The sequence below is a fragment of the Panthera onca genome, chromosome D4, assembly GCF_046562875.1.
Source record: "Panthera onca isolate mPanOnc1 chromosome D4, mPanOnc1 haplotype 2, whole genome shotgun sequence".
NCBI lineage: Eukaryota > Metazoa > Chordata > Mammalia > Carnivora > Felidae > Panthera > Panthera onca.
Window position 1 is genome coordinate 64049665 of NC_138351.1, and position 23614 is coordinate 64073278.

Consider the following 23614-nt stretch of genomic DNA (forward strand, 5'->3'; position numbering starts at 1 on the left):
CTGGTTTTACAGTTCTCCAGCTGAAACCAATTGTTTTTTCAAACCGCCTTTATCATCCATTACTTCCATCATGCCCTTTATACATTTTCCTGTCTCCAGATCAGAAATAAAAGTTGTGGGGGAAATGAAATGATCAAATCCTGTATGTAAAATTCAAATATTTCCATACTGAAACCCTCTCACATAGAAGGTATATAATAGCTCTGATATTTAAGCTCCAGACACTCTGATACTCCAGGCTTCTGAAAAACTCTTTAATGTACAGGTTATTAAAAACCTGATCATCTGCTGATGTTTATTGGGCATGACTGTAATGTAACTAATTTTTCTAATGTGCCAGAATTTATACACCCACATGATTTTTGCCCTCTTCAAAGTAGTCATCCCGAGAAAGAAAATAAATGCAATTTCCTTTGTTTAAAACCTGTCACTTTTCTTTCAGAACTGTAAGTAGTCAAGGTAAAATATAAGAAATTCCTTCTTCCTCTTATTACTCTCTAGCCATTATCTAAAGTCTAAACAAAAATAATCCCTAATTTAATCACTTCCTCATCTAACATCTGTAATTCAGAACTGTCTGGTAACTTGCTATTTGAGTTATTTCCACAAATTGAGTACACCAAAGTCTGCAAAGACTTACGGCCCTAGTGGATACCCATAGGTATTCAAAGCTGCTTTTAAAAAGCTACAGAAAAGGGGTGCCTGGGTGGCTCAGTCAGTTAACTGACTGACTTTGGCTCAGGTCACGGTCTAACAGTTCGGGAGTAGTTCGGGAGTTCGAGGCCTGCATTGGGCTCTGTGCTGGCAGCTCAGAGTCTAGAGCCTGCTTTGGATTCTGTGTCTTCCTCTCTCTCTCTCTGCCCCTTGCAGACAGCTTGCGTGCTGTCTCTCTCTCTCTCTCAAATATAAATTAAAAAAAATAAAAAGTTACAGAAAAGATAAAGGTTTTGAAATAAACATCATCTCCTTTGAAGAGCATATTCATTTAGATACAGAAGCTGGCATATCTCTTTTAAGAAAAATCACAGCACTTCATAGCTGGCATATATATTCTTTCGTTTATAATACTTAAATTAAGGAAATGATAAGGCAAAAAAGCAAATTTTACTTTTTTTTTTAGTAGGCTTCACACTCGGCATGGAGCCCAACGTGGGGCTTGAACTCACAACCTGAGATCAAGACCTGAGCTGAGATCAAGAGTCGGATGCTTAATCGACTGAGACATTCAGGCAACCCACAAATTTCACCTTTAAAAAATTTAAAAATACACAACACTCTTCAAGAAATTTACTTTAATTCCAAAAGAGATTAATCTAGAATGAACAGTATCATTTTCTACTATTTTTACTCTTGTAGTAAAGCAATGAAAGAAACAACTTGCTGTACATAGATTTTTACATTTCTTTTATACATATCTACGTTTCCTTATTTGTATATGTACTATACATAATTAATACCACCTTAGGTTTAAGAGTCCTAACAGGATTAAAACCTGTTTTTGCATCTACTAATTTATGCGTAAAAAATAAAGACCATGTGTGAACATATAATAGCCTTGTATCTTAAACCCAAGTTTAATTATAGTGTCCTCCAAAGAAGGAAATTTTCATACATGATTAAAGACTTGATTCCATTAAAAAAACAAAGTTCCAGCAAACATGAAAAAAGAAAATCTTGTTACTTGTTAATTCATGATGAGAAAAAGAGATAATTCATCCTTCCACAGAAAAAGTGGGTTTAGAGAACAGTTCTGATAGCATTTCACATGGTAACGTATCAAAAGTCTAATTAATAACCAGCCCCCTTGCTCAGGACAAAATGATCTTAACGAGCTCCTCTTCTGCTCAGTAACCCCAAGTGATTTTTACATTGGGAGGCAGATTACTAGCAGTAAGCTCATCAAATTTAGATTGATCCCTAATAGGCACATTATAGAAATCAAGAACATCTCTGACCCTGCACATCTGGTGAAGCCTGGAGTTGGGCACTGCATGGCCCAAGTCATCAGCTAAACGTGCCAAGAAACTGAACTTCAGAAGGCCATCTTCCAGGGACACATCCTGCCAACTGTTACCGACAGAGGAACCAAAAATTTCTTTGACACAAGATTCCAAACGACTCTGGAGATCTTCAGGTGGTATGTATGTTCGGCTTCGTAAGGGTGGACACACCAAAATAGGCTCTTTCTTCACTTCTTCTAGTGTCTCAGCCACCACTAGCTTTTTCTCTTTTCTAGAATGGTCAAAAACAAGTATGTGAATCTCTGGTTAACTGCACTAATGCAGCTGACAAACTGACAAACACCAGACCTAATCTTACCCATCTATCTAAATCAACCAATAATTTGCACACTTACTACTCTTCTGGGCACTGTAGAGAGAAGAATAAGATAGGTGCCTGCCTTTGGAAGCTTAGAGTTGAACTGAGCTGATACAGACAGAAAAGAAAAGCTACTTACAGATTTCACATGCTGTAAGAATTCCTAAGAACACGTAAAGAGGTAAATCGCCTGTCTGGGATTCCCAGTTTCCAAACCCAACCAACCGCTCTAACCTCATGTCCTACAAATCTACTATAAACACTCCATGCCCTACCCACACTAAACTACTACATTCTGTTTCCCACTTTCCTGAGGCCATGTGTTACCTCAAGTTACATCCTACAGGAGATGCCAATTTCATCTTTGCCTATTGAAATCTTACTTTAAGTCCTAGAACAGAACTGTTCTCTTCCAAGGAGTTTTACTTGATTTCTCCAAATATAACTATAAATTCCTCTGATCTAGTATAGCGCTTTATATTGCTTTCACGGCACACGTCATCGTACCAGAGTTTTATTTATTTACATTCTATTTCTCTTACTAGATCACGGTTTCTCAGCCCAAACACTTGACATTTTGGACCAGATAATTCTTTGTTGTAGGAGGCTATCCTGTAACTGTAAGATGCTCAGCAGCATCCCTGGCCTCTACCCAGGGCAGGGTAAATGCGAGGAGCATCCTATGCTTCAGTCATAACCAAAGGACATTGCCAAACGCCCCCTGATAGGCAAAATTATCTCTGGTTAAGAACCACTGTACCAGATTATAAACTCCTGAATACAGAAACCTGTTTTATTGATTTGGGGTCCTTTGAAAACTGCTTGGATAACTACTACTGAGTACATGGGCCAACGTGAGGAAATCTGCCTAATACACTATTTCAGTGCTTAATGAAATATTACTCACTCTTGTTTTCCATGGAGCTGGTATCTGACTGGGATTGGTCATCACTACAAAAATTGGGAGGCACCAGAAATGAATGATGTGTGTGTGTGGGGGGGGGGGGGGGGGAGGAAGGACGAAGTACAGAAGGAAGGAAGGGGAGGGAGGGAGGGAGGGGGAGAGGGAGGAAGGAAGGAAAAGAAAGAAAAGAAAAGAAAAGAAAAGAGAAAAGAAAAGAAAAGAAAAGAAAAGAAAAGAAAAGAAAAGAAAAGAAAAGAAAAGAAAAGAGGGACGCCTGGGTGGCTCAGCCGGTTGAGCGTCCGACTTCGGCTCAGGTCATGATCTCGCAGTTTGTGGGTTTGAGCCCCGTGTTGGGGAAAAGCAGTAGATGGAGAGTCAAAGACGGGTTCCAGCTGTGCCATTAACTTGCTTTCAGCAAAATACTTCCTATGGGGCCACCGTTTCCCCATATGCCAGAGCACTTAAGCTCTGAGAAGGGACTTTGCTTCCACTGCTGTAACCTACTTAGGGAAATGCTGGGCCTGAGAGGGCGTTTAGTAACTATCTGTTGATGAATCAATGAATGGACAAACGAACAAAACGAGGAGGCCACGCTTCATTTCTGAATCTAGCTTGTGAAGAAATACCCCGCGCAAATGCACTTAGTTTACGGAGCACTTTCACGTTCATGTTCCGCGTTACTCGTTCCAAACGAACCACTTGTATCCTGATACCACAGTCGGTGCCTGGAACACATGGTCAGTACTGTTTGCTTACTACACTAACGAGTGAAGTGGAAGGGAAAGGGGGCGGCATTTCCGTTATAAGATGAGAAAACTGAGGCCAAGACTGGGCCCCACCACTCAAGGACACCCGCGCTGAAGCCTCTGAACTCAGAACCTAACGTACTTTCTCGTCCTATCCCAAGTCAGGCGCAGGGCCAGGGTACCGTCCTAATAGCAGAACTCCCACTTTTGAATTCGTCCTTTCATCCTCCTCAGTTTCTCTCACTTTCGCTGAACGAGACCCACCATCTAACCTTCCGCTTTACCTGAATCGAGACCAAAATTCTCTGCGTGGTGCCCCTAAGACTATCCACGTGAGGCCTCTTCTGGTAACGCCAGACACTGACAGCGCCGCCATCTCGGAGGAGAGCTACCGGCTGGGGCTCTGCCCCCAGCCGGCAGTGACGCGCCAAGACCAGCCAATCAAGTGTAAGCTTAGTGATAGGTGTTCCCTTTTTCCTGTTAAGCCTCCCCAGAGGCTCCCTCCCGCTTTGCACGCCGGAAAATGTAGTCCGATGGGTCTTGCCGGCGGAGGCTGGACCGAGGCGCGCTCTCAGAGCACGACGGGAGTTGTAGTTGGGGGGCGTCCCGGGAAGGTTCCGGGTGACGCCTTCTGGTCCGGGGGCGGGCGGTCATAGCGCTCCTTGGCTGAAAGGAGGAGGAACTGGCAACTGGGAGGAGGCTCTAGTGAGGCCTGGAAGGCTGCGCAGCTAAGTGGGGAGGGAATTTGGAGTTGGGGGACAACCAAGTAGTGGGTCTGATATGCTGCTGGGGTCGTGACCGCTCTGGGACCGAGGCAGGACCTGGCCAGACCCAGCCTGGAGGCCTCGCCTTCGTGGGGCCTAATTTCCAACGGCCGGGTAGGCCTCACGAGAAGCTCCTTTCCTTGCGGCTTTCCCGGGTTCCCGTCTTGATTTTCTGTCCTGGAGATGGCCTCCCCGAGCCCCCCGCCGGAGCCAAAGGTAAGTCGCCCCTCTGGGTATCCCCGTTCTCTGGCCACTACTGGAGCTAGGCCGCGCTACCCACCCTGCCCCACCACCCCCGCCCCCAACCCCACGACCGTGGTCTTTAAGGCCAGCGCTGTGCAAGGAAGTACTCCGTAGTGGTCCGGATTGCGCCTCGCGACCAAATCGCCCACTTGGCCCTTCAAGAGCGACTTGATAAATTAGCTGAAGAAAATTAGTAATGCTGCAAACAAGCGCTCTCATTTGTGAGTTCTTCCAGATGAGGCACCATTTTTGACTCTTCCCTGTGTCTTGTGCGCCTGTCACGAAGCTAGGACCCCAGGTAGACGCTTAGAGAACTTCCTGCAATTGAATTGAACAGGGTCTCAAGCCACTGCTAATAGAGTTGGATGGAGCCGGGCAATGAGGTGCAGGAAACTTGGGGAGGCCTTGGGGCAACTTACTAAAATAAAAGTGTTAGGGTATAATGATTCAGCCAGAAAAGCTCTATCCTTAGGACCATCACTACTGACGACCAGGATCCAGTTCAGTTGCCCTCTAGTTGGAGGTGCTTGTCTGATACAGAATTGGGCCCCATTTGGATCTCTGGGTAATCATGTTCCTCCTAGACTACCCGGCTCTGAAAAGTGATTGCTTCGGCTACTTTCAGTGGTAGAATTGTCCTTGAGACAACAAGAACTGACTACAGAAATCGTACTATTTCAGGGGTTGCTGACATTTGAGGATGTGGCTGTGTTTTTTACCCAGGAGGAGTGGGATTATCTGGATCCAGCTCAGAGAAGCCTGTATAAAGATGTCATGATGGAGAATTATGGAAACCTGGTCTCACTGGGTAAGAATCTTTTGTTCCTCTGATTAAAATATCTAAGAAGCTATAAGAAATCAGACCCTGAGAACACTTGAACCACCACGAGTACCACTTTGTTCCAAAGTTCAGATTCAAACATTTTGGCCATTAATTGTTTCCATGACTCTCGTCTGTAGTGTCCTTGCAAAAACCAAAATACAAGCCTTTCTGGCTTCTTATCTTCATAATCTCATTCCCATACTGCTCTGCACTTTCCCTCCTGGCTCATCCTCCCACTGCTTTCCTCCCACCCCTTTTCACTCTGCCTTCTGGAGCCCCTGTTCTTCTTCACATAATGTTCCTTACCCCTCCTGGCCTTAACTGAAAACTGGCACTTTCCCAAGGACACCACTTCTCTGGCAGAGGCTGCTTACTCTCCCACATCCTCCTTTTTCCCTATCCTTTGTCTCAAGGCTGGAAGGGAGAAGTTACTATTCTCCTGGCTTTTCAGTATTGTTCCCAAAGCGTTAGTTTTAACCCTTCAAACAAAATCTCCCTTTGGAGGCTTCAGCAGTCTTGCTCTACCCACCCAGTTCTCTTCTGCTGTCATCTGCCAACATTGTTTGGTCTGTCACACGTAGATTTTGTCACATTTCAGAATCTCTCTATGCTAACCTATGCCATCAGTGATGCAGCCATTATTTAAGCCTGGCTATATCCTGACCATGTTGTCTTCAGGAACCTTGCTTTCCTTTTTTGTTCAGCAAGTCACATCAGTGATCAACCCTCAATTTTGTCAAGGCAGGCAAATCTTAAGCCCCAGTATCTTAGTCTTTGAAAATTCTTCAGCCATTGTTTTTATCTTAGACCATAACTAAACAGGGGTGACCAAAACAGACATGATCTCTGCCCATGTAGAGCTTACTACAATTTCTTACGCTTCTACATCTTCTACTCATTTCCTCCCAAACCAGCTTATTCCCAGTCGTGCTACTTGTTCCTTGATTTCTCCTTTTTCCTCCCAGATTATCAGTCCTCTTCTAACTTCACCTCTTCATCTATTCCATGGACCTACATATGAATTATCACCAGCATGCTCTCTTGCCACCTTGTCATTGTGCTCTACCCATTCTGCAAACTTCATATTCTGTATTGGTTATAAAATCAGCTTTTTCTCCTGAGTTGCCAAGCACAGCAGGGGAAATTGTTTAACTGAAAGGATTAATGCCCTGGATATATGCATGGCTTTTCTAATAGTCTCCAGTGGGTTTTTACATCTCAGCCAATTTTTTATCATTGATTTGCTCATTCTCTTCTTCCCTTTAGTGACCATTCCAAAAACTTAAAAAAGTTTTCCTTGGGTCCATCACTCAGTAGTAGACCTCACTTTCTGTTTCACAGAGAAGATAGAGGCCACTGAATATGAACTCTAACTTTCTGCCCCTCGTGTGTACGCTTAGGTCTGCTCCTTTTTCCTCACTTCTCCAAGAACTTATCCGTCATCTTTTTTTTTTTTTTTTTTTTTTCCCTTACAACTTCAGTCTCTATTCCTTCTCCTCTGGTAACTTTATTTTGGTGATGGGTATGTTTATGACTCTTCCAGTTGGGGAAAGTAGGGCCGGGGGGGGGGGGGGGGGTGGGGAGTGGCTGTCCCTTGAGAGAGCCTGTAACCTGCTCCTTGTTCACTTACAGCCAAGTTTTTGTAAGAGTAGTTAATGTATATTCTTTACTTTCCCTACCATTATCTCTAAGCCCCTTTTCTTGCCTCTACCCTTCCCCTTAAATTGTTTAGCATTCTACTTTAATAGCCTAATTGTCAAATGGAATAGACACTTGGACCTTATTTTATTTCACCTCTCTTTATGTATTTGAAGCTCTTTATTGCTTACTTGTATTGCTTTCCTCTCCATCTACATGCTTTCTTTGGCGAACCTTATCTGCAGTCAGGTCATCACCTACCACTGTGATGAGTCCCAGATCTTTATCTCTACCTAAGAGAAGCAATTGAAGCCTAACTGCCTAAGCAAAAGTCCTGGTTCCACCACTTAGAAGCCTTGTGACCATGGGTGAATTATATAACCTTTCCATGCCTGTTTCTTTTTTACCCAGTAATGGCAGTATTATGGCAGTAATAATAGCACTTACTTCTTAGGGTTACTGTGAGTACTAACTGAGTTAATATGTGTAAAGCACTTAGGACACTGGTTAGCATGTACTAAGTATAGTATAAATGTTGATTGCTATCGTCATCATACCTATTATCTTCTCTAAGAGCTCCAAAATCTTCAGCATCTCCTTTTGAAGACCACATAAATAACTCACACCTGGCCAGTCTCAAATAACCATTAAGATCTCAAGGACCTTCTCTTCAGAATTAAGTACTCCTCTCTGTGCTGCCATGTATTGCACTGTGCTGCACTTCTGTTGAATTTCTCAACTGTATGCACAGTTTACGATCAATTTATCAAATGACTGTACTCTAGTCATTCTTTATGTTATTTCTCTAACCAGACTGGTCTCCATGAGGATGGTAACTATATATTTTTTCATTTGATTTCTCCAGCACTTAGCACAGAACCAGGTATATATTATATGCCTTTAAATATTTGTATAACTGAATTACTATACTTAAGACTCAGAACCTCTTGTGGCTCCTGGGTGGCTCAGTTGGTTAAGCATCCAACTTTGACTCAGGTCATGATCTCGCAGTTTGTGGGTTTAAGCCCTGCATCAGGCTGTGTGCTGACAGCTCGGAGCCTAGAGCCTGCTTTGGATTCTGTGTGTGTCTCTCTCTCTGCCTCTCTCCCCCACTTACACACTATCTTTCCCTTTCTCTCTTTCTCAAAATTAAGTAAACATAAAAACAAGAAAAAGATTGGTACCTCTTGAACAGATTATTGCATTAGCCCATAAACTAGCCTCTTGCCTCCAACTCCCTTTCTTTTAATACATTCTATTCACTGCCACCAAAGTGATTTTGTTAGTTAACTGCTTACAATTTCAGATTCCTGAGAGCTTAATAAAAAATTTAATTTCTTGTCCTACCTACCAGGGCCTCTCTAAATAGCCCCTGCCTAGCTTTCTAACATCATCTATTACTTCCTGCACACCACTTCAGTCTCTAGCCAGATCAGCTGCTGATTTTTTTCTCCCAATATGCTATGGTGTCTCTGAGTCACTGCCAGCTTTATCCACACATATGGTATCCTGGTTGATAGAACCAGGCAAATGCCCAGTCTTGCCTGTCCCTACTACTGTAAAATGTGAGTACCATATGGATGAAGGCATGGCAGTGAGCCCATCTGTGATCTACTTTCAGGCTCTCATTTTAGCTGAACTACAGCTTTTTATCAGTTCTTTCTCCCTCCACAATCTTTTCATCTTCCTCTGTAGACTCTGTCTCCATTCCCTTGATGAAAAATCACAATTACTTAACCTTTTTTTCTTTAATTTTTTTAATGTTTATTTATTTTTGAGAGAAAGAGAGAGACATAGTATGAGTGGGGGAGAGGCAGAGAGAGAGAGAGAGGAGACACAGAATCTGAAGCAGGCTCCAGGCTCTGAGCTGTCAGCACAGAGCCCAGTGCGGGGCTCAAAATCACGAACCGCGAGATCATGACTTGAGCCAAAGCCTGACACTTAAATGACTGAGCTACCCAGGTGCCCGCTTAACTTTTCTAATATAGTGCTTTCCTGCACTTCATCTTGCTGCTTTACTTAATACAATACTTTTCCAGTTTTAATTTTGGTCCTTTATTTAATACCTTTCTCCTTTCCATGCTGATTTTTACTTAAAAACTTTAGTAACAACATTGATAATACAGCTGACAGCTTGATCTCAGTTCTTTGAAATGAACTGGACTTCTTTAATTTTAATGACTCCTTTTCAGTCTGCTTGAACCTTATTGGACCTTGACAGAATTGGGAATTGCTGTACCTGTAAGACCTTAATCTCATTGCTTCAGTTCTTTGATTATAGTCTCTTTTCAGTTATTTGTTCAACTACTCATCCATTCAATAAATAGTTAATCAAGCACTGTGCTAGCGCTAAGAATGCAAGTCTTCCCCATTCTGTCATTCTTTTACCAAGAAAACTGTTCTTTTTATACTTTTTTAGATACTAGGGTTAGCAACTATGGTCCACAGCCCAAATCTGGCACTGTCCATTTTTATAAATAAAGTTTTATTGAAACATGGACATGCCCAATCCTTTGTGTATTATCTGACACTACTTTCACGCTATAGTGACAGAGTTGAATAGTTGAAGCAGAGACCATTTTTAGCTAACAAAACTAAAAATATTTATTGTCTGGCCCTTTTTAGAAAATGTGTGGTAACTCTTGTTCTTTCCTAAAGTTTAGCCACTTCCACTTTACCATTTCCTTGCTTTTTGTCTCTCTTCTCAGCTAGCATATTATTAAAACGGATTAAAGATTATAGGAATCAACTCAAACTAGCTTAAGCCAACAAGAGAACTTACTGTAGGGACATAGGTGGCTCATAGGATATATAAGCATGATTGCAACTGGATATCAGAAAAGGACTAAACCCAAAAATTGGTGCGCTCAGGAAGTCAGTGATTAACCCTTGCATTTTGTTTCTTTCTCCTTGGTAGATTAGTCTTTCCTCCTCATATCCACATGCTTTTGTCCCTATAGCTTCTGAGTTGATAGGTTACAATTCTGTCATGTTCAGAATAACTGCATATTTCATTTTTAATTCCAAATTCCTGGGAGAGATGCACTTTGAGTCAGCGGTACTCTAGACAAATTAGCTATGATCACAGGATGGGAACATAAGACAAGCATGGCAGAGACCTCAGAAGGTGATTATAGCTAACAAGCCCAGATTTCACAGATAGTCCTTTCTGTGCTGCTTTGTGTACAAGACTGAAGTCACTTGTTTTCTTTACCTATCTCTTTGACCTGTTTATTTTTGTGCCAGAGCATCTCTATTTTACTTAGCAATATATTGCATTTTATATCTAGCATGATAAATCATTCTCTTATATTCTTTTCCAGGATACACTTAGCTAGTTTTCTGCATTCTTCCAGTTGAGATTTAGATTCATTGGGGTTTTTAATTAGTTCATAAGATTTTGATTGGAATACAATTGGGTTCATAGATTGTTTTAGGAAGAATTAAGATCCTTATAATATTGAATCTCTTTAGCAATTTGGTTGACTCTATTTATCTGTCTTAAGTCCTTCAGAAAAAGTTTATGGTTTATCTCTGTGGATCTCGTACAGTTCTTGTAAGATTTATTCATAGGTTTTATGGTTTTGTTATCATGAAAAGCATATTTTATTTTTCTATAACATTTCCCAACTGGTTATCCTTGGCAGTAAGTACCAGTATTTATTTTATAGCTTAGTCTTCATGTTGCTATTATATTTCACTTAATTCTTCTAGAAATTTTAGTTAGACATTCATATTGTCTGCAAATAAGAATTTGTCTTACTCCTTTGAGTAAAACCCCTGGAACAGTAACCACTGGGTAAACATTAAGAGAGACTTCCCCTTCTCACAAGGAATTTACAAACCCATAGAAGAGACGAACACAAACAGTTAAAACAGCAGTGAAGTAATAGCTGTAATACAGTTGTGGATGAGGACTGGTGATAAAAAACAGAACACCTAATCTGTCTAGTGGACTTAGTGAAGGCTTTGTGGAGGAACTGTTGCTTTGAATTGAGTCCTAAAGAGCAACCAAGAGTTGACCAGGTAAACAATGCTGGGGGACATTTAGTAAACGAGATATGCAATGAAATGGTATAAAACATTAACATAAGCAATTTGCCCAATTCCAGTGTGAGAAAGTGGGTAGAAGGGTGACTTGAGGTTTAGAGAACCTGTTGTGAAGCACTGAGTATCATAATGTAAAGAGCTTTAATTTGATCCTAGAGGTGATAGAGTACTAGTGAACCTACAGGTGGTGATGTGACTGGAATTCCATTTCCTGTACATCTCTCTGGATGCAGCGCAGTAGGTATGGTGTGGGGGCAACTTAAAGACTAGAGTGAAGGATTATTAGATGGCTTTTGCATCATCCAGAGAAAACATGGGAAGAGGGTAGATACTAGAGAGTCAGATCTTTGGTTTTGGTGATTGGGTAACAAAAAGAAAAATGGAGAAATCTAGGATGATTTTCTACTTTGGGTAATGGATGAGGATGCCCGTTAAGAGAAGATAATTAGAGGTAGAGACCTACATGACAGCAGATGATGAGGATCATGTTAATTGCAAGCCCTTTTTGAGGCATGTAAGTGGCGATATCCTGAGTATGAATATAGAGCAAGGTAAGAATGTAAACATGGGTGGGGCACCTGAGTGGCTTAGTCAGTTAAGCATATAACTCTTGACTTTGGCTAAGGTCATGAGCTCAGTTTGTGAGACTGAGCCCTCCTGTCAGGCTCTGCACTGACAGTGGAGAGCTTGCTTGGGATTCTGTGTCTCCTCTCTCTCTCTCTCTCTCTCTCTCTCAATAAATAAATAAATAAATAAATAAATAAGCTTAAAAGAAAGGAATGTAAACATTATTGGTAACAGTAACCTTGTCAAACAGCAGTTGACAAAGGAAGAAAAATACATGAAGGAGATTTTTTAGAAAAGGCCAAAGAAAAAGTAGGGAGGGGACTAGAAAAATGCAACATACAACAATACATACATATAGCATACAACAACAGCATAGAAACTTAATACAATAACAGCATAGAAACCAAAAACAGATAGTGTCAAAATGGGAATAATTGACAGTGTCAGATGCTGCTGAATAAAGGACTGAAAAATGTTCGTTGTATTTGTTATTCAAGAGTTATTGGTGATTTCATAAGAAGCATCTCTAGATGCTGGAAACCAAAGCCAGATTTCACAGATTGAATGGGAAGATGTTGGGCATGGAAAACATAGTTGGGAAATGGAGAGCTACAGAGTTAAAATTTTATTTCACAAATTTGGATTTCATTAAGAGAAGGATTTCAAGTTCAAGATATAGTTGGACATATTTGTATGCTGAGCATATTTGTATGCATGTTGATATGTTGGACAATGGAGAATACAGATGGAAGAAAAAGGGAAAAATGCTAATAATTGAACAAACACTCAGAGACAAGTGGGATAAAGAGAAGGTAGATGAATTCAGCTTGGATAGGAATGGGATAGATCTTCATGTGCCATTGCATATAATTTTATAGGAAGGGGGCAGAAAGTTGAGGGAGTTCTTTGATCCTTTTTCATTGTGTGAAAGAAAGCAGTCCAGTGAAGTGAATTTGAGAGAGAATACTGTAAGTAGTATAAGCAAAAATAAAGTTTCTACTAGTTTCTTAGAGGAATAAGAGAAGGCTTTTTGGAATAAAATAACTTAATGACTGGTTTAAAGTGAAGAAAAATTCGAAGATGACTCCAAAGGTAGAAGGTTAGAAAATTAAGAGAAAAGAGGAAGTCTAAAAAAGGAAATTGTTTAGGGCCAAATATATATTTGGTAGTGATCAACCAAATATGTGGAATTATCCAGCAGAAAGCAAGAGAGAAAAGAAAGAAGTCAGAGGCAGACTTAAGTGTTCTATATGCCACTCTGTTTACATCATAGACCATTATGTTATTTTCCTTAACACATGCAAGATTTTCATTTCTCAGATGTCTTAGAGACTCTCAGTTGGAACCAGATGGTTCCAATGTGGCTTTTACATCTTTGGAAGAGTAAGAATCATGTATACTTGAAGAACGTGGGGTGATTTGTGGTAGGTGAGGTTACCACACACTGCTTTTCCCTGTTTCTTTCATTAACCTTGACTGTGTTCCTTTGTATTTATTTTTGTCATTCTATATCATAGACTCCATGTCACTCCAACCCATTTTTTTTTAAAGCTGTTTTGTCTCTTGATACAGGAATTGCTTTACTTAATATTTTACCATTTTATTTTCTTTCCCCAGTATACTTGTCATTCATTTTATTTGGTAGGAAGTTTCATGTCTTATCTTTGCATACTGAATCATTACACAATGCCTGGCATGCTTTTGATTGCAATAAATAAATTCTTTTTTTTTTTTTATTTTATTTTTATTTTTTTATTTAATAAGTAAATTCTTATTAATTGTTGCTTCCTGGTTTTTGTCTTTTATCTTTCTCAACATCATTTTGTGTTCCTTTCTGTCAGTTACTTAATCTACTCACACTCCAGCAATGTTGTTTCATTCCAAATTTCCCAGAACCTACTGTTTTCTTCCTGTGTCATCCTTTCTTCTTTGACAGACTAATTCATCACACCACTACTTGTTTTATTTCATTGTTGGCCCATCTTACCTTGCATAATTCTCTGTTGATCACCAGCCCTTCCTCCCAACTCTGCTTACCCCCACTAACTTATCATTTGCCTCATAAAAACACTCTTTTTGGGCACCCAGCTGGCTCATTCAGAGGAACATGTGACTCTTGATCTTGGGGTTGTGAGTTTGAGTCCCATGTTGGGTGTAGAGATTACTAAAAAAAATTAAAACTTCAAAGCTTGCTCCGTTAAAAAACAATACTCTTCACACCCCTTCTCTAAGAAAAACTTTTCATCAGATAACTAATAATAATATTTACATAGCTTGTATTCTTTGCCAGGTATGGTCTTAAATGCTTTATGTATAGGAACTAATTTAATTTTTACAACAATACTGTGAAGTAATCATCCACATTTTATAGATGTAGTGGATTGATTTATCTTAATCTTATTTTCCTAAGCATTTCTCCTTGCTAGCAAAGAGCCTGGCTAATCTTTCTATTTTCTATTTTCTATTTTCTATTTATTATTCCAGATGTTTTAAACAGAGATAAGGATGAGGAGCCAACTGTAAAACAAGAAATTGAGGAAATTGAGGAAGAAGTGGAACCACAGGGTGTAATAGTTACAAGAATCAAAAGTGAAATTGATCAAGATCCCATAGGTAGAGAAACCTTTGAACTTGTTGGTAGGTTAGATAAACAGAGAGGAATCTTCTTATGGGAAATACCAAGGGAATCTTTGGCCCAGGAACAGAGAATGTTCAGAGGAAACACTAACATTATTCGTAAGAGACCAAACCCAGAAGAGAAATGCCATAAATGTGAAGAATGTGGAAAGGGATTTGTCCGCAAGGCCCATTTCATTCAACATCAAAGGGTCCATACTGGTGAGAAGCCTTTTCAGTGCAATGAATGTGGGAAAAGTTTTAGTCGCAGTTCGTTTGTTATTGAACATCAGAGAATTCACACTGGGGAAAGGCCCTATGAGTGTAATTATTGTGGAAAAACCTTTAGTGTGAGCTCAACCCTTATTAGACATCAGAGAATCCACACTGGAGAGAGACCCTATCAGTGTAATCAGTGTAAACAGAGCTTCAGCCAGAGAAGGAGCCTTGTTAAACATCAAAGGATCCACACAGGTGAGAAACCCCATAAATGTAGTGACTGTGGAAAAGCCTTCAGTTGGAAATCACACCTTATTGAACATCAGAGAACTCACACTGGTGAGAAACCCTATCACTGTACCAAATGTAAGAAAAGCTTTAGTCGAAATTCATTACTTGTTGAACATCAGAGAATTCACACTGGGGAAAGACCCCATAAATGTGGTGAATGTGGAAAAGCTTTTAGATTAAGTACATACCTTATACAACACCAAAAAATCCACACTGGTGAGAAGCCTTTTCTTTGTATTGAATGTGGAAAAAGCTTCAGTCGGAGCTCATTTCTTATTGAACATCAAAGGATCCATACAGGTGAAAGACCTTATCAGTGCAAAGAGTGCGGGAAAAGCTTCAGTCAACTGTGCAACCTTACTCGTCATCAGAGAATTCACACAGGAGACAAACCCCATAAATGTGAGGAATGTGGAAAAGCCTTTAGTAGAAGCTCAGGTCTTATTCAGCATCAGAGAATCCACACCAGAGAGAAGACTTACTCATACAATGAAACTAAGGAAAGTTTTGATCCAAATTGCAGTCTTGTTATACAGCAGGAAGTCTATCCCAAGGAAAAATCTTATAAATGTGATGAATGTGGGAAAACTTTTAGTGTCAGTGCTCATCTTGTACAACATCAAAGAATACACACTGGTGAAAAACCCTATCTATGTACTGTATGTGGGAAAAGCTTCAGTCGGAGCTCATTTCTTATTGAACATCAGAGAATCCACACTGGTGAGAGACCTTATCTATGCAGACAGTGTGGCAAAAGCTTTAGTCAACTTTGTAACCTTATTCGACATCAGGGTGTTCACACAGGTAATAAACCCCATAAATGTGATGAATGTGGGAAGGCCTTTAGCCGGAACTCAGGCCTTATTCAGCATCAGCGAATACACACAGGAGAGAAACCTTACAAGTGTGAGAAGTGTGACAAAAGTTTTAGTCAACAGCGCAGCCTTGTCAACCATCAGAAGATCCACGCAGAGGTGAAAACCCAAGAAACCCATGAATGTGATGCTTGTGGTGAAGCCTTCAATTGCCGCATATCTCTGATTCAGCATCAAAAATTGCACTCTACGTGGATGCAATAAATGTCAAGAAATGTTCGAGCACAGTTTGACTTGAGACTAGCTACCCAAGTGCGGTTTCAGTATGGCTCAACATGAGTCAGGTTTAGTGATAAATTCTCCTTGGTGTCAGGCAAATTGTTTCTGAAGATTCTGTGAATAGTGGACAACTGCCCACAGGCAGCTCAAGACTTCCATTACTCTTTGTTTTGATGATCATAGAGAAAGACTCAGTAATTTATTTAAGCATCCTTTTCAAAAAAAAAAAAAAATAAGCATCCTTTTCTAACACATCTTTCAGCAGAGAGGTCAAACCCAGGTTCAGAGCACTTGGTATTGTAATTAAAAAGGAGAGAAGGACAAAGCTGCATTGGTACAAGGGAGCTGAAGGTAGAAAAGTAGCGTAATTATTCAAGAAAGTCCTCTGCCACCATTATATGGTGGTTCTTTCAGTTCCATGATGTGTCTGGCTGTGCATGCCAAAGCCTAGTAATTAAGCATATGATTACATTTTCAAGGAAACAAAGCCCCAGGTGTTTTTTGGTTTTTTTTTTCCTTTCTTTTTTTAACTGCTTCTCCAAAGTTTTGGTCATTTCTTAAGAAAGCCAGTTTTTTGGCATGTGAGTTAAAGAAGCAGTTCCAATGCCTTGTGGTTCCCAGATCTGTGAAATGAGTGGACCAGTAATTTTACACGTAAAGATTATGTGAGTAATTAAGAAACCTAGCAAAGGTGTTACCAAGGAACCTTAGGGAGTGCCTTTTTTTAAGATGGGCCCAACAAAGTGGAGGAAGACACTTCTTTATGTGCCCTCCCAACTGTGAAACATAATTGTAGTCCTATACAAATAATCTTACTCCTCCACTACCAGTAGCATGCAAAAGTGTACATATTTTGATTACCAAGAGTTGGAAATAAAAAATATCTGGAGTCTATGCTAGGAAGCTGAGATATTTTGGTATTGCTTTGGTTTTTATGGTAACTAGACTTTGCATGCAATTTTAAAATCCTTATTTCTGGTTCTAGGGTTTCCCTTAGTTAATGGTTATATAAACCTACTAATTTATCTGTTCTAATCATTAAACCTGTTTTGTTTTTTGCTTTGTGTAAGAGTTCTTTATTACTTTAGTGCAAAATCTATCCTGTCAAATACTGCATTTGAAAATTAGAATTGGGGTGCCTGTGTGGCTCAGTCGGTTCAGGTCCGACTTTGGCTCAGGTCATGATCTCACTCCTGAGTGAGTGAGTTTGAGCCCTGTATCAGACTGTGTGCTGACAGCTCAGAGCCTGGAGCCTGTTTCAGATTCTGTCTCTCCCTCTCTCTCTGCCCCTCCCGCACTCTCTCTTTCTCTCTCTCAAAAATAAACATTTTTAAAATTTTCAAAAAAAAATTAGGATCAAGATTTAAAAGAAATTGCTCTCACTTGTTCTGCCTGTGACTACAGGCATACCTTGGAGATATTGTGTATTTGGTTCCAGACCAATGCAATGAAGCAGATAATTGGAGTGAAGCAAGTCAAATTAATTTTTTGGTTTCTTAGTGCATATAAAAATTATGTTTGCACTTAAGTGTGCGGTGGTATTATGTCTAAGAATTCAATGTACATACCTTAATTTTAAAATATTGCTAAAAAGGGCTAACCATCATCTGAGCTTTGAATGAGTCAATCACTGATCAGATTAGCATAACATAATAATGAAAATATTTGAGATATTCTAGGAATCACCAAAGTGTGACAGAGACATAAAGTGGGCAAATACTTTTAGAGAAATGGAATCAATAGAATTGACACAGGTTTGCCACAAACTTTCAATATGTGAAAAAATGCAGTATCTGAGTAGCATAATAAAGCAAACCAATAGAATGAGGTGTGCCTGTAAGTTACCTTTCCTGGGTTAGTTCAATTAAGGTTAAATACAATTTTTTTAGTTTCTGAATATGGAATTCCAAAACACCAGAACTCCAATTCTAACTTCCTAATAGCTTGAGGAAAAAAACCTCCTTTTCTTCAATATTGTAGACATTCTGAATGTCACCTCCAAACTTAAATCTTCTCAGAATATGTGTGTGTGCACATGTAAATGTCAGTGTTATGGTATACATGTAGAAATTGTGCACTCTCCTATTCAAATTAGGTGTTCATAGCATATAGTTAACTTTTCAAAAACAGTTTGTAGCCCAATGAAAAGCATAAAAAGCCACTGAAAGTGCATTTGATGCCTCAGTTATCCTCCTGCCGTAAATCTCCCCCGTTTTACTAGTCCACTAGTGGTTCAGAGGCCATGGTCTAAACTAATAATGAGGTTCTTATACCTGTTCTCAGTATTTTGAAAAGCTTAATGCAAAGTATATTCTTCATACTTTGCAGTTTGCATGCACACTAAGACATTGTGCTTTTTGCTGGAGTTGCATCTGTTTTGTGTATGGTTACCTTGCTTAGCAGAAGCTCTGGCTGTTTGCCTCATTGTAATGTGGGGACATTGTCATATGAGATATACCAACAAAAATTACATAACATCCTTGGATGTGAACCTGGAACGATATCTCAAAACTCCAGTAGCAGTGAAACAATTCTGGATTGTATGTACAATTCATTGCTTATAAAAAGCATAGCCAAAAAGATGAACTTCTAAAGCAAGGTTACTGCAGTGTTCACTGTTGTTTTCTAAGAGGATGATAGAAATAACAGGAACCTGAAATGCCAGAAGAGGAGGGAAGGAGAAAGTAAAGCTTTCAAGAGGAGATGATGCTATAGATGGTCTAAAAGATAAGGACCAAGAAAAAAGGATAGTTTCTGAAGACAGAACTGTAAGAGGACCTACTAGCCACAGAGCGAACCTCCAGTGATTGGAATGTGGCAGGAGGTAAGCCTGCCTGTAAACAAGGGCAGATGAATAGAGTCGCTGTGCTAAAGAGATGATAGGACTTAATGCTGCCTATAATTCTGTGATAACATTTTCCTTGTATTTAAATTGTGTGTGCATGCACAAGAGAGGGAGGGACACTATTTTAAGTGTGCAGTTCTGAATTTTCACAACTAAACCTACGCAAGTGGCACTTGAAATGTTCCTGGTACACCTGATACTCACCTGGGTACCTTTCCAGAAACTACACACACAACAGATCTTGTGATGCCTTCATTTTAAAAGACAATATGGAATTGAATAGGAGGAGAAAGTTTTGAGCTAATGTGATTATAAGGGCTAAGAAGTCCCATGATATGCAATCTACAAATGAGAACCATGAAAGCCAGTGGTGTAGTTCAGTCCCAGTCCAAAGACTCAAGAACCGGAGCACTGATGTCCAAGGACAGGAGAAGAGGGATGCCCCAGCTTAAGCAGAGAGCAAATCTGCCCTTCCTCTGCCTTTTTGTTCAGTTCACACCCTCAATGAATTGGATGATGCAAACCAGCATTGTGAAGTTGATCTTTACTCAGTCTACAGATTCAAATGCAAATCTCTTCCAGAAACCCTCACAGACACGAGGAATAGTATTTTACCAGCATCTCTTAGCCCAGTCAATTTTAAACATAAAATTAACCAGGTAACATTTAAAACAAACAGGTAAAAGCCTTTGGTGGCAAAATAAATCAATAAATCACTACAGTACTCCATTTCTCTAATTCCGGTAAAATTTTGTTTTCATCTGCCTTCCTTAAGGAGGGTTTCATCAGCAAATCTAGGGGCATACACAGCATACCCAGTTGAGCATATTTGTAAAATAAATTTCAACTTTTAAAAATCTAGTCCAAATATTCCAATCATTTTTTAAAAATTACTGTTCCTAGTCAGTATTTAATACCTTTCACCTTCCTTCGTGATCCCCTTCAAATGTGTTTTATGGCCTTGGGTGGGTGGCCAAGGGGTAGGTTGATTTCTTTTTAGTTAAGGCTATCTCTATAACCATAACACATGGAAAATAGACAGTTACATTTACTTTAGTGCACCAATGGTTCAAGTTCAATTAACGTATTTTTAAATACCTGCCAGGTGCTATGTTAATACTGTAAGTATTAGTTGCATAGTGGCTTCAAGCAGTCCTTTAGCCTCAAGGAGACTTTGGGAAGTGAATAGTAAGCCATATGTACTCCATAACAAAAAGAATGGGGGAAAATCACTTAACTTGCCAAAATACATTTTGTACAAATAAAACATAGTGCATATCTCTCTACCTGTCCTTGTTCCTGTGCAGAAGCCATGATCTCAAGAACATGCTTCTCATGTTCAATGGCTAAGAAATTGTCACATCACATGATAGTCATTTCATCCCTGGGACAAAGAAGCACACTCTGACTTCTTTAGCCTATAAAATCTCCCAGGGAAAACCAGGGCAGGACAAGGAAAAGTTGGAAGTGTCTGCAGAAACATGTTTGACCTTGAATTTTTTAAGAGGGCAGGATAGATTTCTCTGACATCTAAGAGTTAGGCTACAGCCAAGCTAGCCCTGGTTGTTCTGAACTGCCAGAACAATTAGTGCTGTGTTTAGAAGATGCTTTATATTTCACTGTGCCACCACCATACTCAAAGAGCCAAGTCTGTACATGTATGTAAGCTTCTTTTTGAGAAGCAGAGGTAGAAGAATTTTGAATTTTTATTTGTCCCAGTACTTGCCTGTCAAGTTGCAATAAGACACTTTATTAGGGTGGTAAATAGCAATGCTCCATGAGAGTTTTCTGTTGTTTCCCTCAGTGCAAAAGATGTCATTTCCACTCACCCCCCTCCTCCTAGAGTCTAGGCCTGTGCTGGATTGCAGTTCTACACTCTGAGCTGCTTCCCACCTTCCCAATCCTCCCAACCCTCTACCTTCCAAAAAATAATTTTCAGCACTATTCTTTTATCATGTTATTCCCTACTCAAAAATTACTCACAGGTCCCTATTTCTCATTACTTCAAGGTAAGACTTTCCATAATATCTCTGCCTAATCTCCCCTTCCCCTCCACTGTGTCACTCTACTTGGCCTCACTCTTCTAAGTTCTGACAATATCCTCAACATATCCAATCTGTACTCTAGGCAACATACAGTCAATTCATCTTCACACCCACTCAAGTGCCTTGACCATTTCTCAACAGCCAATTTACAGAGAAAAAATATAATATTTGTTCACAACTTATATATCTGGCACTATACATAAAATATTGCTAACCTCACAGCAATCCTATTTTACAGATGAGGAAATTGAGTCTCAAGACCCCAAGATCATATAAACTAGCTGTCTGTAATTCATCCCACTGTCTTTATAAAGCCCCTTTGATCTCAGCATGTAGCCTATGCCACTGTGATTTAGCACATTTTTGCATACCATTTTGTTTCCTAACTGTACCTTTGTCTTCTTCATCTCAATGGTAAGTATACAAGGACCATGTAGTGTCGACATCACCAAGTATACAGTAGGTGCTAAATGAATACTTGTTGACTGATTTTATAAATGTTTAGAGATTGATACCCAGCATTGAGTGTTCAACCATTTCAGGAGGTTAGGACAGACTGTGTTACAGCCAGAAAAACCTTTATTTGACTAATGAAAAAAGAGCTATGACTGCCTGTGTTGACCTTTGCCATTACTCCTGTCTCTTCATTCATCCTTTCTAGAAAATGGGCTTAGTGAATTGGTAGCATTACATGAGCCCTCTGGGCTCTACTGAGCATAGGTAACTCATTTTTACCCTACATATGAGATAGATATTGTTCTAAGGGCAGGTCCACAATTCTTTATCTGATTGCCTTGAGGGTGTATGCGTTTTAGAAATCAGAATTTTTCAGATTTTAGAGATTAAATATAGTGCTTATGCTACATATTGTATAACTCCCTCTGCAGGGTCTGAGTCAGAACCTAAAATCAGGCACATTTTCTCTGCATCCCATCAAGTGGAATAAAGGTGACAGTCTCAAGTCACATTTTGCCACCAAATAATTTGCTGCAAACTTATGAGAACATTTTTGTTTTCAGAGCCTTTTGGATTTCAGAATTGTGAAAATTATAATAAGGGATGTGAACCTGTTATTGAGATGTATTGACTCATTTAATCTCTCAATAATTTGCAATGCTGTACTTGTTTTATTTTGAAGAGGAAGAAACTGAACCGCAGAAAGGTTCTATAATGTGCCCAAGGTCACATGGCTAGGAAGTGGCAGAGACAACGTTTGAGCCTAGATTGTCTGACTCCAGAACTGGTGCTTTTCACCACCCCAAATTCTGCAAACCAAGAGGACTTTGCAAGTCTCACCTACTGGTGATGTGACCTTGGACCACTGCCTTAGCGTCCTGGGCCCCGTTTTCCTCATCTGTTGCTAAAAGTGAAATGTAGATGTCAACCCGGAGGGTTTCACCCCAGGAGAGCTACATCAGATGAACTTGAAGTCTTATTCCTGCTTTGCCTAAAGCCTGCTCTAAGATTTCTGCAAGGTTCTAGAGGCTTATATTCTCATTGTCACAGTTGGCTTCAGCTTCTGTTAAATCAGTTCACATTATGAATCATTATGAGTCATCTCAGTATCTTGTTTTTGACAGCATGATGTAAACTCATGTGTGAAATTCAGCTCTTCATCTCAAGCAGACAAATGTCTTTAGATTGCTTGTTATTTCTCCACCTTCTTAAAAGTGCTTTAGTCACCTCCCCACCGCCCCACCACCACCCCCACCCTGCTTCCATATTGCCCTGGCTTCTCCCACTTTTGGTACTTATGCCTTCAAGATATCCTTTTCTCCCAGTAAATTTTCTTACACAAAGGCAGTTGTAAGAGTTCCTTCCCCTTGGCCATGCCTCGGTGCTTACCCTAGATGCTATCTCCTCCCACTTCCCAACCTCTAGTCAATGGCACCTGTGTTTCTTGCTTAGCTACTTAAGTTTGTGTGATATGCAAATATCACCCCTAGCCTAAAGCTGAAACTTCTCAATTACCTTCAGTGCCTAGTACCAACTTTTATTTTTAGCAGGTGTTCAATAACTAGAATAAATCCGACAGTGTGCCAAAAGGTAGGAACCCACTAATATATTCCCTAAGTGATCATATAGTTAATAGAAATTAAAGTCTATAGCCTCATAAAACTTGTCTTCATATTACTCTCAGTGGCATAAATTACTGGGGTTGAGATTTCAAAGACAACTGTAGTGCTTTAGCTGGAAAAATATACCAGATGATAGCCAGGAAAATGCATTATATAAATCCTATCCCTAGGGAAGTGTAATTTGGCCTGGACCAAAATATATTGATTATAGATTCTTGCTCAACCAATAAATGATAGTCTAGGAGGTTTCTGTACAACATAGGGTCAGTGATGCTAAGTGAGCTCTAGATAAAATTCCTGGTGAAAGAGTTTTGTCACAGCAGGTGTTGCCAGCTTTAGGGGAGCTTAGCACATGGTACGAGCTCAACTACT

General features: G+C 39.9%; 2 protein-coding genes across 4 annotated transcripts; one reads left to right on the plus strand and one right to left on the minus strand.

The window, feature by feature from the left end:
- Positions 1–1277: 1277 nt before the first annotated feature.
- Positions 1278–4386, minus strand: MRPL50 (mitochondrial ribosomal protein L50). The gene is made up of 2 exons (XM_078436638.2): positions 4254–4386; positions 1278–2232 (listed from the first exon to the last, which is right to left on the minus strand). The coding sequence occupies exons 1-2, from the start codon at positions 4343–4345 to the stop codon at positions 1845–1847; spliced, it is 480 nt and encodes a 159-aa protein (XP_078292764.1). The 5' UTR covers positions 4346–4386; the 3' UTR covers positions 1278–1844.
- Positions 4387–4521: 135 nt separating this feature from the next.
- ZNF189 (zinc finger protein 189) lies at positions 4522–17333 on the plus strand. Of its 3 annotated transcripts, none has more exons than XM_078436635.2 (3): positions 4522–4949; positions 5658–5784; positions 14539–17333. In XM_078436635.2, the coding sequence occupies exons 1-3, from the start codon at positions 4917–4919 to the stop codon at positions 16257–16259; spliced, it is 1881 nt and encodes a 626-aa protein (XP_078292761.1). In that variant the 5' UTR covers positions 4522–4916; the 3' UTR covers positions 16260–17333. The 3 variants fall into 3 exon arrangements, with proteins under 3 accessions (XP_078292761.1, XP_078292763.1, XP_078292762.1); XM_078436637.2 differs by having other exon boundaries at positions 4524–4949; positions 5703–5784; XM_078436636.2 differs by having other exon boundaries at positions 4526–4949; positions 5700–5784.
- The last annotated feature ends 6281 nt before the right edge of the window (positions 17334–23614 follow it).

Excerpts from the sequence above, each read along its gene's own strand:
- MRPL50 (XM_078436638.2), bottom strand. The coding sequence starts at position 4,345 with ATGGCGGCGCTGTCAGTGTCTGGCGTTACCAGAAGAGGCCTCACGTGG. Across the intron at positions 2,233-4,253 it reads GAATTTTGGTCTCGATTCAG|AAAAGAGAAAAAGCTAGTGG; the intron begins GTAAAGCGGAAG and ends TGACCATTCTAG.
- ZNF189 (XM_078436635.2), top strand. The coding sequence starts at position 4,917 with ATGGCCTCCCCGAGCCCCCCGCCGGAGCCAAAG. Across the intron at positions 4,950-5,657 it reads GCCCCCCGCCGGAGCCAAAG|GGGTTGCTGACATTTGAGGA; the intron begins GTAAGTCGCCCC and ends GTACTATTTCAG. Across the intron at positions 5,785-14,538 it reads TGGAAACCTGGTCTCACTGG|ATGTTTTAAACAGAGATAAG; the intron begins GTAAGAATCTTT and ends TTATTATTCCAG.